The following is a 13,835-nucleotide window of genomic DNA, read 5'->3' on the forward strand; positions in this document are numbered from 1 at the left end:
TTACTTCTGTAAGATGCTTCTGTAAATTAAGAAAACAGATTACTAATTTTAGACAGTCTAACAGGTTTAGCAAACTGATTTAGTGTGATGGTCTGCAGGTTTCTCTTAGTGGTCAAGTCCATAGGTTTTTATTGCATGGACAGTGGCGTCAGAGATCTCTCTCCCTTGCTTCCTTTCAGTGAGTGTCCAGGTTGTTGAGTTTTCTAGACACGGGATTATTGTTGCCCTTTCCTGCTGACACTAGACTATTATGGAACAAGGAGCTGATTTTTTTTTCCCCCAAACGAAGACAGAGCAGTAGAAAAGCAAACTGAGTTGTGAAATTATCAATGAGTCATAGAATATTAAAGCTTACAGGAATTAGAAATGTTGTTGTTCCAGCTTCGTCACCTTGGTGGTGAAGTTAGGTTGCCCTGGTCAGATCCACATAGCTATTGGCAGAGCCAAAAATAAAATTCAAGTTGACCAGGTATTAAGCCAGTGCTCTCTTCTGTATCATCCAGCCTCACAGGAAACTGATAATTGAGTTGGTTTGCAAGCTTGTATGCTATTTTATGTTTAGCCCTTTTATTTCTAAGGATAGTCTCCAGGAGAACTGGAACATTTGTGATCTTATTTTTGTCTCACGTTGTGTGATCCTAGTGATGCCTTATTTAATAGAACTGTCTTCTGTTAAGGTTTTCTTCCTGCCTGCAAGAGCTTTGCCCGGGTTTGTCCCAGACCTCTCTTACACATCACTATGTCCTCTCTGTCCCTGTGTTTCCTGGTTGGGTTTGGAAGCCTGAACCTTCAACTCGCAGCCTTTATGGAGTCACCAGTGCCTTCTTACTTCATTTGACTCTCATTATTCCAGTGAGTGAAGAAGCATAATACAGTTTTATTCCTGAGGAAATATAATAGATTCCCAAGAGAGAAAACGATTTGTGCCTACTTTCCCAACCAGCTAGACCAGGTTTTAACAGTCTTTTGCAGTTTTATTTTCAGTGACAGGTTGTCTTCTGTAGGTTGAATATCTCGCATATTCAGTCTTCATTTTTAGACTTCTGTTAAAAAGTGTGTTCACAGAGTACAAACTTCATGAGCACAGAGTGTGTGATATCACTGCTGTGTCCCCAGTGCCCGAAAGAGGGTCTGGCACATGGTAGGCAAGCAGATTTTTTGTGGAAAGAAGGAATGTGTGTGAAGGGTGACATCATTCACTCCCTGTTTATTTGCCAGAGAGGCTGTTCCTGATGGCCAGACAGTCGGGTCATCTGCACGTGGCTTTTAAACTGGCTCCCCTCTTGTGACTAACCCAGGCTCAGTTGTGTTGGTGTGAGTTCTTTCAGTATTTTACTTTCGATCAGGTGTGTAACTAAAGATAAACAGAGATTTCTCATTACTAAGTTTTTTTTTTTCCAAGCTACAGTGACTCTTGGGACCAACTGTGAGTTCTTCTAGCCATAGCAACAGTAATTTAATTAGGCTTCTAGTTTAATTAGATGTGAAGACAAAGTTATTTCTGTGAAGAATGTTGTGTTTTGTGGCCTTTCTTTTTTTCCAGATGAAACTGAAAAAAATTTTTTTTTAAATTTTAGTCACTCAGTCATGTCCGACTCTTTGCGACTCTTTGTAGCCTGCCAGACTCCTCTGTCCATGGGGATTCTCCAGGCAAGAATACTGAAATGGGTTGCCATGCCCTCCTCCAGGGGATCTTCCCAACCCAGGGATTGAACCCAGGTCTCCTGCATTGCAGGCAGATTCTTTACCACTGAGCCACCAGGGAAGACCAAGATGGAACTAGGGATGAGCCAGATGAGCGTAGAAATGGACATTTGTGTTCATTCATCGTCTCTTAAATGTGTGAACCTCAGGCTTTTAAATGGTGGGCATTAAATGTGTGGATGAGTCTTGCATTATCCAATGTCAAGGTGAATGTATTTCAGAAAGCTGTCACCTACTTTCTAACATAATGAATCCCTGGAAGCCAACTTGGTTGTAAATGCCCATCAGTGACTCCCTTCTACCCAGAGCTCGCCTGCTGGGGTCAGTATATGGCTATCAGTGCCGCCTGGGACACTAGACATCACAATCTTTTCAACAGATGATGAAGTGGAGAGTAATCCAGTCACTCCGGAAAAACTATAAAGAAGAAACATCACCATAAATTCTACCAATAAAAGGTAGTTTCTGTTAGTATTTAGAAGAATTTGTTTTTAACCTAAACATAAACACATGATTTTACCTGCTATTCTGTAAATCTGCTTTTTACTCAACATGTTTTGAACCTTTCAAAGTCGGTAAATACCTGAACATTTTCAGTGACACCTGGTATATTGTTTTATTGCCTGAGATAACTTACTTAACAAAGCGTCAGTTCTTCATCTAGAATACACAGATATAGTAATATGGGGTTATTATGTGGATTAAATGGTAATGTGTGTAAGGCGTTGAACACAGTAGATGGCCTGCAGGATGTAGTGAACATGCAGGTGTATGCCGTCTTCTGTGAAGATGTGTAATTATCCCTGATGATAAATTCCTGAGTGGGATTGCTTGCGTCATGTGGTTTGGACATTTTCAGTTGATTCACATCACCAAATAGCTCTCCAGAAAAGTTAACAGCAGTTTATATACTCCACTTCCACCCACAGTGCACACAGGCGCTCTGGTCTCCACCTCTCCCTGGATGCCTTTTGTCAAGCTTTTCCAAACGGTGGAAAATGTTATCACATTCTTTTCTTTGATTACTAGTGAGATTGAATAACTTTTCAAACGTTATTGGTCATTTCTGTGTCCATTTGTGAATTGCTTGTTTGTGTCTTTTACCTATTTTCTTTTGAGGCCTTTGTCTTTTTCTTATTAACCTGAACACTTTGTGTATTAACCCTTTGTTGTGTTGCAGATGGTTTTTCCAGTTTTGTTTCAACTTCATGTTCAATATTTTGCTATTAATTTTTTCTATAGTCAAAGTAATTGATATATTAAGGGTTCCGGCTTTTGTATCATTTTTGAAATGGCCTTCTCATTCTAAGTTTGTAAAAATATTCACTCAGACTTCTAGGATTTTTGTGGCTTAACTTTTTGTATTTAAATCTTTGGTCTTTGTGGAATTTAGTTTGGAGTGGGGGCGGGGGCGGTGGTAGGAAGGAAGTTAGGAATCCAGCTTTTTATATTTTCCAAATAGCTAGCTTTACCAACTCTCTTTTACCAATGATTTGAAATGCCTGCTTTATCATACATTAAAAGAAACTTTGTCTAGTCTTGGCCTTTGTTTTGTTCTATTGATCTGTCTTGTCTATTCCTGTGCCAGTAACTGTGCTATGGGATTAATAAATCTCTCACTGGATGTGGCCAAGTTTCATGCTCATCTGCTCCTGATTGAATCAAGCTGACATTTTACATAACTAGTCTTAAATTTCTTGGTTTCTGAGCTTTCTATGATAGGGTATGATTATGTAATCTGAACTACTGTATTTACTCTGTGGTCCCTCTGGATGCTGGATTTGGACTGCTGATCACACAAACAGCATGTTTACGTGGTTTCCCTTAATTCTGACTTGCTTCTAGAGCCTACATTTGGCTGGCTGTTTAGCAATATGTAGTGGCCAGATCATGTTGTCTTTCTGCTAAAGAATCTACCTCTTAGGCATACTACACTGGGGCAACACAACTATTGTTTATCAGAAATAAAACAGGCCTCAACTCTCTGCCACCTTTTCCATTTCAATTGTCATGTATACAGCTAATACATAACATCTTTTTTTTGTAACAATGCTTGAGGTAGATTCTCTACCTACTGTTGGCTGGACTCCTCAACTCCTAAATGTTTTTGTGTATTTATTATTTTCATATTGTAGGATGTTCAATGGAAATACTGTGCTGGAGGTTTGGGGTTTTCTGTTCCTAAAGGGCTTATTCTGCCTCGTGGTTCTTTCTATCCACAGAACTTTGTCCTCTGCTCTTATTTCTCTTATTCGTCTTACTTTGCCTTGATTAGAGCAGATGAACCATAACTTATTAGTTGATTATGTTCTGCTGTATATACTATTGGAAACCTTCCTTGTGTGAGTAAATGATCTTGTGGCCTCATGTCAGTTTTCTTTGGGTGTTTCAAGAAGTGATTTTCTTTTTACACACATTTCCTTTTCTCTGTTTTCATTATCCTTCCATTCCCACCATAACTGTGTTTATCCTTATCTTGAAGTTCTTATTTTACAAGTAGTTGATATACTGTGTATTCAGAACTTTACTAGTTGGTGAAATTAGTATGTTTTATATAATTTGTTTTATCAGTGTTACCCTTTGAATTTTTTCAAAATACTTGCCTATATCTTTGTGTTTGTTCTGCCTGCACAGCCCCCTCTGCCATATCCACTATTATTTATATTTGTTCCCACTTCCGTAAGCCCTGTTTAAAACTCAGTGGACAGACTTATTTCTTCATAGTCAAATATTTGAATTTCTCTTCTGTATAGTCTACTCCTGGCCATTGTCTCTAAATACTTTGATGTGTTTGGGGGAACTTCACCAATATTTGACTATATGGAGTTGATGGTAACTACAGTGGAAGGAGAGGAATAAGATCACTATTGTACATGTGAACACTCAAGAATACACACTAGTGTTTAATAATGTTTTGGCTGGCAGTAAGGGCATGGGAGGAAACCCTATTTAGCCATTATTTACCTAAATGGTGGAAACCACATTGGGGGGGGTTACACACAGGTCAATTTTGGTAACAAGGGTTTGTGAATAGACTTTTATGGAGATATTCGTGGAATACTTAATATCTATAAGATCTTGTGCTAGGTCTGACAGGTAATACCAGGTCATACTATTTACCATCTAAGAAGTCCCAGCATAATTTGAGAGGTAGACAGATATGTAAATATTTACAGTACAAGCGGCATCCATAAGCACTGTGGAAAGTAATACCTAAGAAGAGATCATTCAAGCTCTGATAACTAGGAACTAGACTGGTTGGTTTTACCTGGAAAAATGGGATTTCAGCTGTCTTACAGATCTTTTGCACTGGTGTAGTCCCTCTCTTGTGGCTGTCAAAAAGAAACACCCACAATATGGGAATGTAAATTGGTGCAGCCACTATGAAACAGTATGGAGTTTCCTCAGAAAACTAAAAATGGAATTGTCATATGATCCAGCATTCCCACTCCTGGACATACACCAGACAGAACTATGATTTGAAAAGGTTCATGCACCCCTGTGTTCATAAGCAGCACTATTTACAATAGCCAAGACATGAAAATAACCTAAATGTCTATTAGCAGATGCATGGATAAAGAAAATGTATATGTGCAATGGAATATTGCGTATGTGTGTGTGCTTAGTCACTCAGTTGTGTCTGACTCTTTGCAACCCCATGGACTGCCAGACTCCTCTGTCCATGGGATATTCCAGGCAAGAATACTGGAGTGTGTTGCCATTTCCTCTTCCATGGGATCTTCCTGACCAAGGGATTGAACCTGCATCTCCTGCATTGGCAGGCAGATGCTTTACCACTGCGCCACCTAGGAAGCCCTAATGGAATATTACTCAGCCATTAAAAAGAATGAAATAATGTCATTTGCAACAACATGGATGGATCTAGAGATTATCATACTAAGAGAAGTAAGTCAGAAAGAGAAACACAAATACCATGATATCAATTACATGTGGAATCTAAAATGGGACACAAATGAATATATTTACAAAACAAAAACACACTCACAGATATGGAAAACTGACTTGTGTTTGCCAAGGGACTGCAGGGGAGGGAAAGATTGGGAGTTTGAGATAAGCAAATGCAAACTATTGTAGAAGAATGGATAAACAACAAGGTTCTACTGTGTATAGCACAGGGAACTGTATTCAATATCCTGTGGATAAACCATTATGAAAAAGAATATATACATGTTTAACTGAGTCACTTTGATGTACAGCAGAAATTAAACTCAACATTGTAAATCAACTATACTTCAATAAAATAAACTAAAAAAAAAAAAATCCTGCCATATAATGCTGAAGAACAATGGAAAAGTTCAGAACAGAACCCTTCTTTAAAACCTGACCTTTTAAAAGGTATTCTCACTGGGTATAGATTTCTGTCTTTACAGTTTTTCCCCAGTTCTTTAAAGATTTTGATACACTGATTTGCATTGTTTCTGAAGAGAGATCTTCTATGATTCTTTATTCCTTGGTATGTAATATCATTTTTTCTTCTGGATACTTGTAAGATTTTTATCTATCACCAATTTTAAACAATTTGAACATTATTTGCCCTGGTATAGTTTTCACTGTGTTTCTTGAGCTTGGGGTTTGTGAGGTTCTTGGATCTCTGGGTTTATATTTTTCATTAAATTTGGGGAAACTTTGGTTATAATTTTTAAAATTTTTTTCTATTCCCACCCTCCACATCTTCCAGACTTCAATTATATATGTGTCTGTGTGTGTGTATTTATTCATTTATGTATAGTTGCTTGAAGTTCTTTAGCTCAGTGATTCTCTGTTAATATTTATATTTTTGGCCTTTTTTTTTTTTTTGCTGTGTTTCTCTTTGGATAGTTTCTACTAGGTATGGCTTCTAGTTTATTAATCTTCTTTTTTGCAATGTCTAATTTCCTGTTAATCCTATTCATTGTAATTTCCATCTAGGATGTATACTTCTCATCTCTAGAAGTCCAATTTGAGTTTTTTTAAAATAATCTTCCATATCTTTAATGCTCATCTTTGCTCAGTCTATTCTCTAACTTCTTGAGTGAACATCTGGAGTATTATTATAACTTTTAATGTCCTTAATGTTACTATTTGTGTTATTTCTGGGTCAATTTGATTGATTTTCCTCCTCATTATAGGTCCTGTTTTCTTTGCATGTCTGGATTTTTTTTATTGTTGTTGACTGTTGGACATGGTGAATTTTATCTGCTTGAGTGCTATATATTTTAATATTCCTATAAGTATCCTTGAACTTTTTCTGGGTCATGGTTAGGTTACTTGACAATAGTTTGATCCTTTTCGGTCTTGTTTTTAAGTTTTTTCGGCAAGACTAGAATAGTGTTTAGGGTTAATTTTTCTTCATTACCAAGGTAAAACTTTTCTGAGTGTTCTATCCAGTTCCTTGTGAAATATGAGGTTTTCGGTATGGTTGCTGGAAACAGGGATTGTTTCCGGGCCTGAGTAAGGCCCTGATATTGTTTCCTTCCAGGTTTACCCTGGCCTCTGGTAGTTCCCTAGCATTCATGTGATGATTAGTACTCAGATGAAAGCTTGGCAGGGTGGTTAGGGAGCCCACATCTGTAGATCTCCACCGTTCTCATTCTGTACAGCTCTCTCCTCTGTCACAGACTTCACTATGAACTCCAGCCTCTTTGGCCTCCCCAGACTGTCGGCTCATCTCTTCAAGGGAGAAAGACCTCTGGACTCTGCCTTGTCTCCCCTTCCCTGTACCATGGTCTGAAAATTATTTCAGGACAGTACCCGAGGGCAGATGTAGGCCACCATTTGCTGCTTCTCTCTCAGGGATCATTGTCCTTTGTTGCCAAAAGTCCAGTGTCTTGAAAACTACTGTTTTATATATTCTGTGTTGGTTTTTATTTCATTTTATTTTTAGTTGTTTCACGTGGAGGGTAAATCTGATCCATGTTACTCCATCTTGGCTGGAAACAGAAGTCCTCTCAGGATGGAACTTTGACATTTCATACTCATTTCTGTCTTGAGGAAATAAAGTGGATCTGGCCCTATCTTTTTACTCCATTATACTCCCTTTCAGAGCTCTGAAAGTAGTTCTTCTAAGAAATGAATTTAATATTCATTGTCTTCCATGTGCTTTGCTGTTTGTGCTGCACTCAGTGGCTCCATTATGCACAACTCTTTCTAGCCCGCCAGACTCCTCTGTCCATGGAATTCTCCAGGCAAGAATACTGGAGTGGGTGCCATGCTTTCCTCCAGGAGATCTTCCCAACTCAGGGATCAAACCCACGTCTCCTGTGTCTCCTGCATTAGCAGACAGATTCTTTACCGCTGTGCCAGCAATAAAGAATCTGCCTGCCAATGCAGGAGACGTGGGTTCAATCCCTGGATCAGGAAGATTCCCTGGAGGAGGAAATGGCAACCCATTCCAGTGTTCTTGCCTGGAGAATCCCATGAACAGAGGAGTCTGTAGGCTACAGTCCATGGGGTAGCAAACAGTCAGACACGACTTAGCAACTGAGCACACTATGCTATGTATTAGTTGCTAAAATGAGTAGGCTTGGTCCCTGCACCAGATGGGCTTCAGATCTAATGAGGGAGGCAGGCATGATTCTTGTTGCTACAATTAGAAGTAATACATGTTTTGAAATGTCTAAGATGCTACCACAGTGTAGAATGACATGTACATTTTGTTAAACATGATAAATAAGCAGTAGAATTAATGGCGTTTTGCTGACATTTGTAAATTCTGTCTCCTAACCATGACACGATTGTCCACACTTTTCCTGGACATCTGTAATCTTCCTGTTAAAGGGGTAGGATTGAATCTGTGGTCTTGGTTCCCCAACTCTCCTGGATTTGTTTCCTTTCCATATGACCTTTTCTTTCTATCTGAGCTTTGGTCTGTTGTTAGATCTGATTTCATTTTTTTCTTTTATTTACAGCACTGTAAGAGTGGTGAAGACTGAAATATAAAAAATTAATTGCATTTTCTCTAGGTGGATGAGTTTTTTCAGTGAATTTGTGCATTTTCAAAAGTAAAATGTAATTGGTTGCTGGGAAGGGAAGATTAAGGGTAGCAGAAGGCCACTATTACAGTTAATGAATTTCACTTCCATTTTCCCAAAGGAACTCTGGATGGTGAATGAGGTCAACTATACTTTGATTTGTTTGGGTTAAGTTGAGGGTTGCTAGTGTCATCTAATAGTCCTCTTTCTGTGACTATGCAATAGAAGATATGAGCCATGCCAGTGTGTCTGCTGACTGGGTCAGGTGTATAGAACATTGCCTGAAAAGTGAAAGCTTGATCAAGCTAGCAAGAGCTCCAGTGATGGAATTTTTCTTTTATCCTGATCAGCTCTTGTGCCCAGAGCCTGTCTTGGAAAGATAGACTTTGTTTAGATAACTGTTAGCCCATGCAGTCTGTCTGCTATTTGTGGAAACTCTGGATATCCCTGTTTCTCCTCAAGGAGCTCATTGGTGTAATTTCAGACACTGTATCCTCACTCAAGAGAACATGCTGTCTTGCTCTGTGTGGTATCTTAGAAGACGCGCTGCTGTGTCAGTTTTTAAGCTTCTGCTTCCAGATGCTCTAGCAGCAGACCTACTTTTTCTCAGATGCTTGGCCAGCTTACATGTATGAATAGCCTTTCTGTCCTGCAGTGGCTCTGAGAAGCTCTGAGCATTTGAGCGTTAGCTAGCGTTTACTGAGCAAGCCGTCTGTGTGGCACTGAGCGTACTATTTATAGAGATTGTACAAGATATTCTGTCGACCTCAAAGCTACTTACAGTACAGGGGAAAATAGCATAGGTGAATTTAGCAACCCACCTAGTAGGACCACAAAAGAAAATTAGAAGATAAGCCAAACAGTTAATGTGTGAGTTCTGTTTCTTCAGACATCTCTGTTGGCTTGGTGGCTTGAGTGACCATGCAGCTGGAATCCCACCATTTATAGACATGCTGTATTTTGAATCAACTTTGTGGTTTGGGAAGGATGTATAATTCAACAAATGCTTATTGAGCATGCAAAGTATCATGGTAGGCACAGGGCATACCACGACTATAAAATTATATCCTCGGCTCCTAAGGAACTGCTCATATTTGGAAAGGCAAGGCATATTTAAGATTTTAAAAATCTTTGTAATATGTTTGCTGCTAAGCTGCTAAGTCGCTTCAGTCGTGTCCGACTCTGTGCGACCCCATAGACAGAAGCCCACCAGGCTCCCCTGTCCCTGGGATTCTCCAGGCAAGAATACTGGAGTGGGTTGCCATTTCCTTCTCCATGTAATATGTTTAAGTCTTCATAAAAGAAAAGCATAGTCATCAACAAACTACTAACTCCTCTGGGTGGTGAGGCTGTGGTGGGGAAGAGGAAGGATCTTCACTTCTTACTGTATACATTTCTAATATCAATATATGTAGTAAGAAATTTTTACCAAGTGCCAGTGTTGCCTTTTGGGTATTATTTCTTTATCGGTTAAAAAAGTGATAGAGACTAGTAGATTATACACATAATGTTAACCTTGAGTATCTCTGTGTGATAAGATATATATTTTCTTTGTTGTCTCTCTCTATTATTGTCTGGACTTCCCAGGTGGCTCAGTGGTAAAGAATCCACCTGCCAAACAGGAGACATGGGTTCAACCCCTGGCTTGGGAAGATCCCCTGGAGAAGGAAATGGCAACCCATTCCAGTATTCTTGCCTGGAGAATCCCATGGACAGAGGAGCCTGACAGGCTCCAGTCCATGGGGTTGCAAAAGAGTCAAACAGCACTTAGCAACTAAACAACAACGTTATCGTCTACATTTTTCTATAATGGATATATATTATTTTATAAATAGAGAGGAAAGTATTGGATAACCAAAACTCAAAAGGACATACAGTAATTATTATAACAAATTTTAATATGATTACCATATTTTGGATACAATATACCAGCTTTCCCTTTTTTGTCTCCTCACTCTCACCACAACTCTATTAAGGTGGTTCTATTATTATTAATATTATTACTGTTGTAGTTATTATTATTAAATAAAAAGGTGAAACAAGGACATTTACTCTTGCTTCTTTCCCTTGTCATTTGGGTGTATTAGCCTAGAAACAAAAGGAATCCAGCTATTAGCTATTTGGCTGTACTGTGAAGACTCCTTAGAAAAATTTAAATTATGCTGATTGGGTTACAATTATATCTGTCATTGTGGGCTGTGATCTCTTGCTTCAAAATATCCTAAGAATACTTTCTATATCTTTATATTTAGTTCTGTTGGGGAAAGCAAATAGATTATCCCATCTCCCCATCTGGTACAGTGAAGAGAACTCATCTGCTTGGCTTACTTTGTGTGAGAGAGAATTAAAATTTCCAAGTTATTTGTGATTCAGATTAAGTAGTTAAATGCTGTTTCTTCCAAATTTTGTTCCAGAAATCCATATCCCCTTTTAATTGTAAAGATAATTACTTTGAAAGTAATAGTGGTCTGTGTTATTTAAAGAAGTCAAAGATTGAAGAGGAGACGTCATTTCTAAATGAGGTTTTTTTTCCCCCCCTTATAGCATGTATTCGATGATCTCAGTGGCTCAGTATCCTTGTCCTGGGTTGGAGACAGCACTGGGGTAAGTAATGTTTTGACTTTGTTGACTCAGCCTACCAAGAAGATGGTGTAGATTTGGGGGAGTTTAAGTGCTAAATGTTTTACCTTCTGAAATTGTCTCCAACTTCAGCTGTAGGAAATGTGTGTTTGTAGGACAGACAGACTTCCAGAAGGCTGTGGTTGATTTGGTTTTGCTTTTAGAACTGGGAACATCTTGTGACCACCTTCTTCCACAGTAGAAAGCTGGACACCTTTTTAATCTTTGGTGGCTGCTTGGTATCGAGATGAGCAAGAAGAAAAGAGGAGAGTGCTGTGTGAAAAGGGAGCCTTACAATTCTTGGGACAACTTCTACATGGAAGCAGAAAATGGCACATTGCACATGTTGGCATTTTTCCTCCAAACTGTGTTGTTCCTGTGTCCTTTCCCATAGTTAGTGTTAAAGGACTGTGGCAGCCGTGGGCTCATCATTGTTCAGCTCCATCTGTTGTCCTTTCCCCAACCACAGAGGAGGTAGGTACTGCCAGGATTGGGGAAATGAGAGTCAGTAAGCTTCTCCTTAACCCTCCTAGCATGTAGCCTGACTCCCAGTAGGAGATTTGCTGAGGATTCATTGGCCTCAGGTCTTGAACAGGGCTTGACATGACCTGGCTCTGTTATTATCCTGCCTGAGGCAGGGCAGGGACCACAGCTCATGCCCTCCAGTATTCCAGTAATGTATGTATCAGAGCACTGAGGCACGTGAGGCTATATCAGAAGTAGAAAGAAATACACTTTTACTAAAGAGCAAGTTATTAATTTTTAACTTACTGGTAGAATTTCTTTAAGCATGTCTCATTTGCTTCTAAAATTTGAGTTGTTCCCTATTTCCCATGATTTATCACTTTATCTAAGATAGTTGGTATCTCCAAGGTTTCTTGTTATATGGCTGTACGAGACTCCCTAGCCTCTTATTCCAGTCTGTCACAATCATATCTTCATGCATGTTTTCTCTAGAAAAATACTTATTTAAAAAATTGATTTCATGGAGAAATAATAGCAGGGAGAAGAAGACAAAGACAGATGTGACATAGCAACCTCTGTTAGAGCATTCACCCTATTCTAGCCTTGTAAGCGGAAAGAGAGATGATTCTTGACTGAGAATATCTTAGAATAATGTGGGTACAAAATAGTTAAATTCTTCCTTTACTGTTGTTTGGAGTTGATTAGCTCTGTTTCACACTGCTTCAGGTGTAGGCAGTGGGACCATCTCAACAAAATAAGCTGAGAATTTGAATCATTGTAAGCCATAATCACTTGGTCCTTCTTGGTTTTCAGATGTATTACAATATAGGCTACTGTGAAGCAGAATTATTGGCAATCTTTCTGATACTCAGATGTTGCAAACATGTAATTGGATTATGTTTCTTATTGACCACATGCTTTTGTCTCTCCAGATCATTCTAGTCTTGACCACCTTCCATGTACCACTGGTAATTATGACTTTTGGACAGTCCAAGCTATATCGAAGGTGAGATGCCTAGCATGTGATTGGGGCATTTGATTGAGTAACATATTGTGAATGTAAGTTCTCTGCTTTTCTAGGCATGATGGGATCTAACAGTTGATTTAAAAGATCTTCTGGCCGTCTTAAATTTTCACCAGATTATTGCCCTCAGCACATTTTTTAATATCTATCTAGTTAGCAACCTAAAGCAGCATGAAAAGGAATCTAGTTCCAAGGAAATAAGGTTGACCTGACTGAGTGGCAGAACAGTAAAAGAAGATAAAGGAAGTGTCTATAGGAGTGTGCATGTTAATTTAAATGGATATTTATTTGTGGGGAGGTAGCATAGAGTTTAACTATCTTTCTATTTATTATTAGCACAAAATGGTTTTATACTCCTGAAGTAACAATCCTTACTGTACCTTCCAAGTGATTTTTCTTTTTTGGCCCCACCATGTGGCTTGAGGGATCTTAGTTTCCTGATAAGAGATTGAACCCAAGCCCTGGCAGTGAGAGTATGGAGTCCTAACCACTAGACTGCCAGGGAAGTTAGATATCTAATATCTAAGATATTAGATAAATATTTTTCATCTAACATTCTGAGCCCCAGACAGATTGTTTTTAGGTCCGGAGGAGGTTCTCAGGTCAGACCTACCAAAGTGCCTGGTAATGATGATAGTAATGTATGTTCTGGGACTATACTCTATACTGTGACATTCACAAAATCTGAGAGTTGTCTTTTCAAAGGTCCAGCTTGGTTAAAGGGTAGGATTCTTTTCCTTACCTGTAAGATTCAAAGCCAGCTGACTCTCAGAAGTTGCTGATTGTCTTCTCAATCATGTGTGTCTATCCCATTTTCTGCCTAGGGACCTAAAGAAATTTGACATTTCAGCAGATAACATAGAAATTACCCTCTGGGCCAAAGGATCTCCCAGGAGCCATCATACTTTCTCGGGGTTCTTTGCTTGATTGTTGACCTTGGCCAAGGTGGGAGTGAACCCATGTTGAAACTCTAATATATATCAGTCCAGCCTCCCTTTCCCAATAGGTGACCCTTGACTGCTGCTCCTGAGTCTGGAGCCAGTGCTTTCTGC

The 13,835-nt window shown here is 39.0% G+C and overlaps 1 protein-coding gene across 16 annotated transcripts in view; it reads left to right on the forward strand.

Moving 5' to 3' along the window:
- SORT1 (sortilin 1) overlaps window positions 1-13,835 on the forward strand; it is a 70,669-nt gene that overhangs the window by 12,573 nt on the left and 44,261 nt on the right. For all 16 annotated transcript variants that reach the window (XR_014052955.1, XR_014052954.1, XM_081487114.1 and 13 more), the window contains 2 exons: window positions 11,220-11,279; window positions 12,692-12,765. Coding sequence is in view for 14 of the 16 variants with exons in the window: in XM_081487103.1 (XP_081343229.1) it covers window positions 11,220-11,279; window positions 12,692-12,765 (134 nt within the window). In the remaining 2 variants the exon portion in view is untranslated. The remainder of the gene's footprint in view (window positions 1-11,219; window positions 11,280-12,691; window positions 12,766-13,835) is intronic.

The sequence above is a fragment of the Giraffa tippelskirchi genome, chromosome 5 (genome assembly GCF_054371585.1).
Source record: "Giraffa tippelskirchi isolate mGirTip1 chromosome 5, T2T-mGirTip1v1.2.pri, whole genome shotgun sequence".
Taxonomy (NCBI): Eukaryota; Metazoa; Chordata; class Mammalia; order Artiodactyla; family Giraffidae; genus Giraffa; species Giraffa tippelskirchi.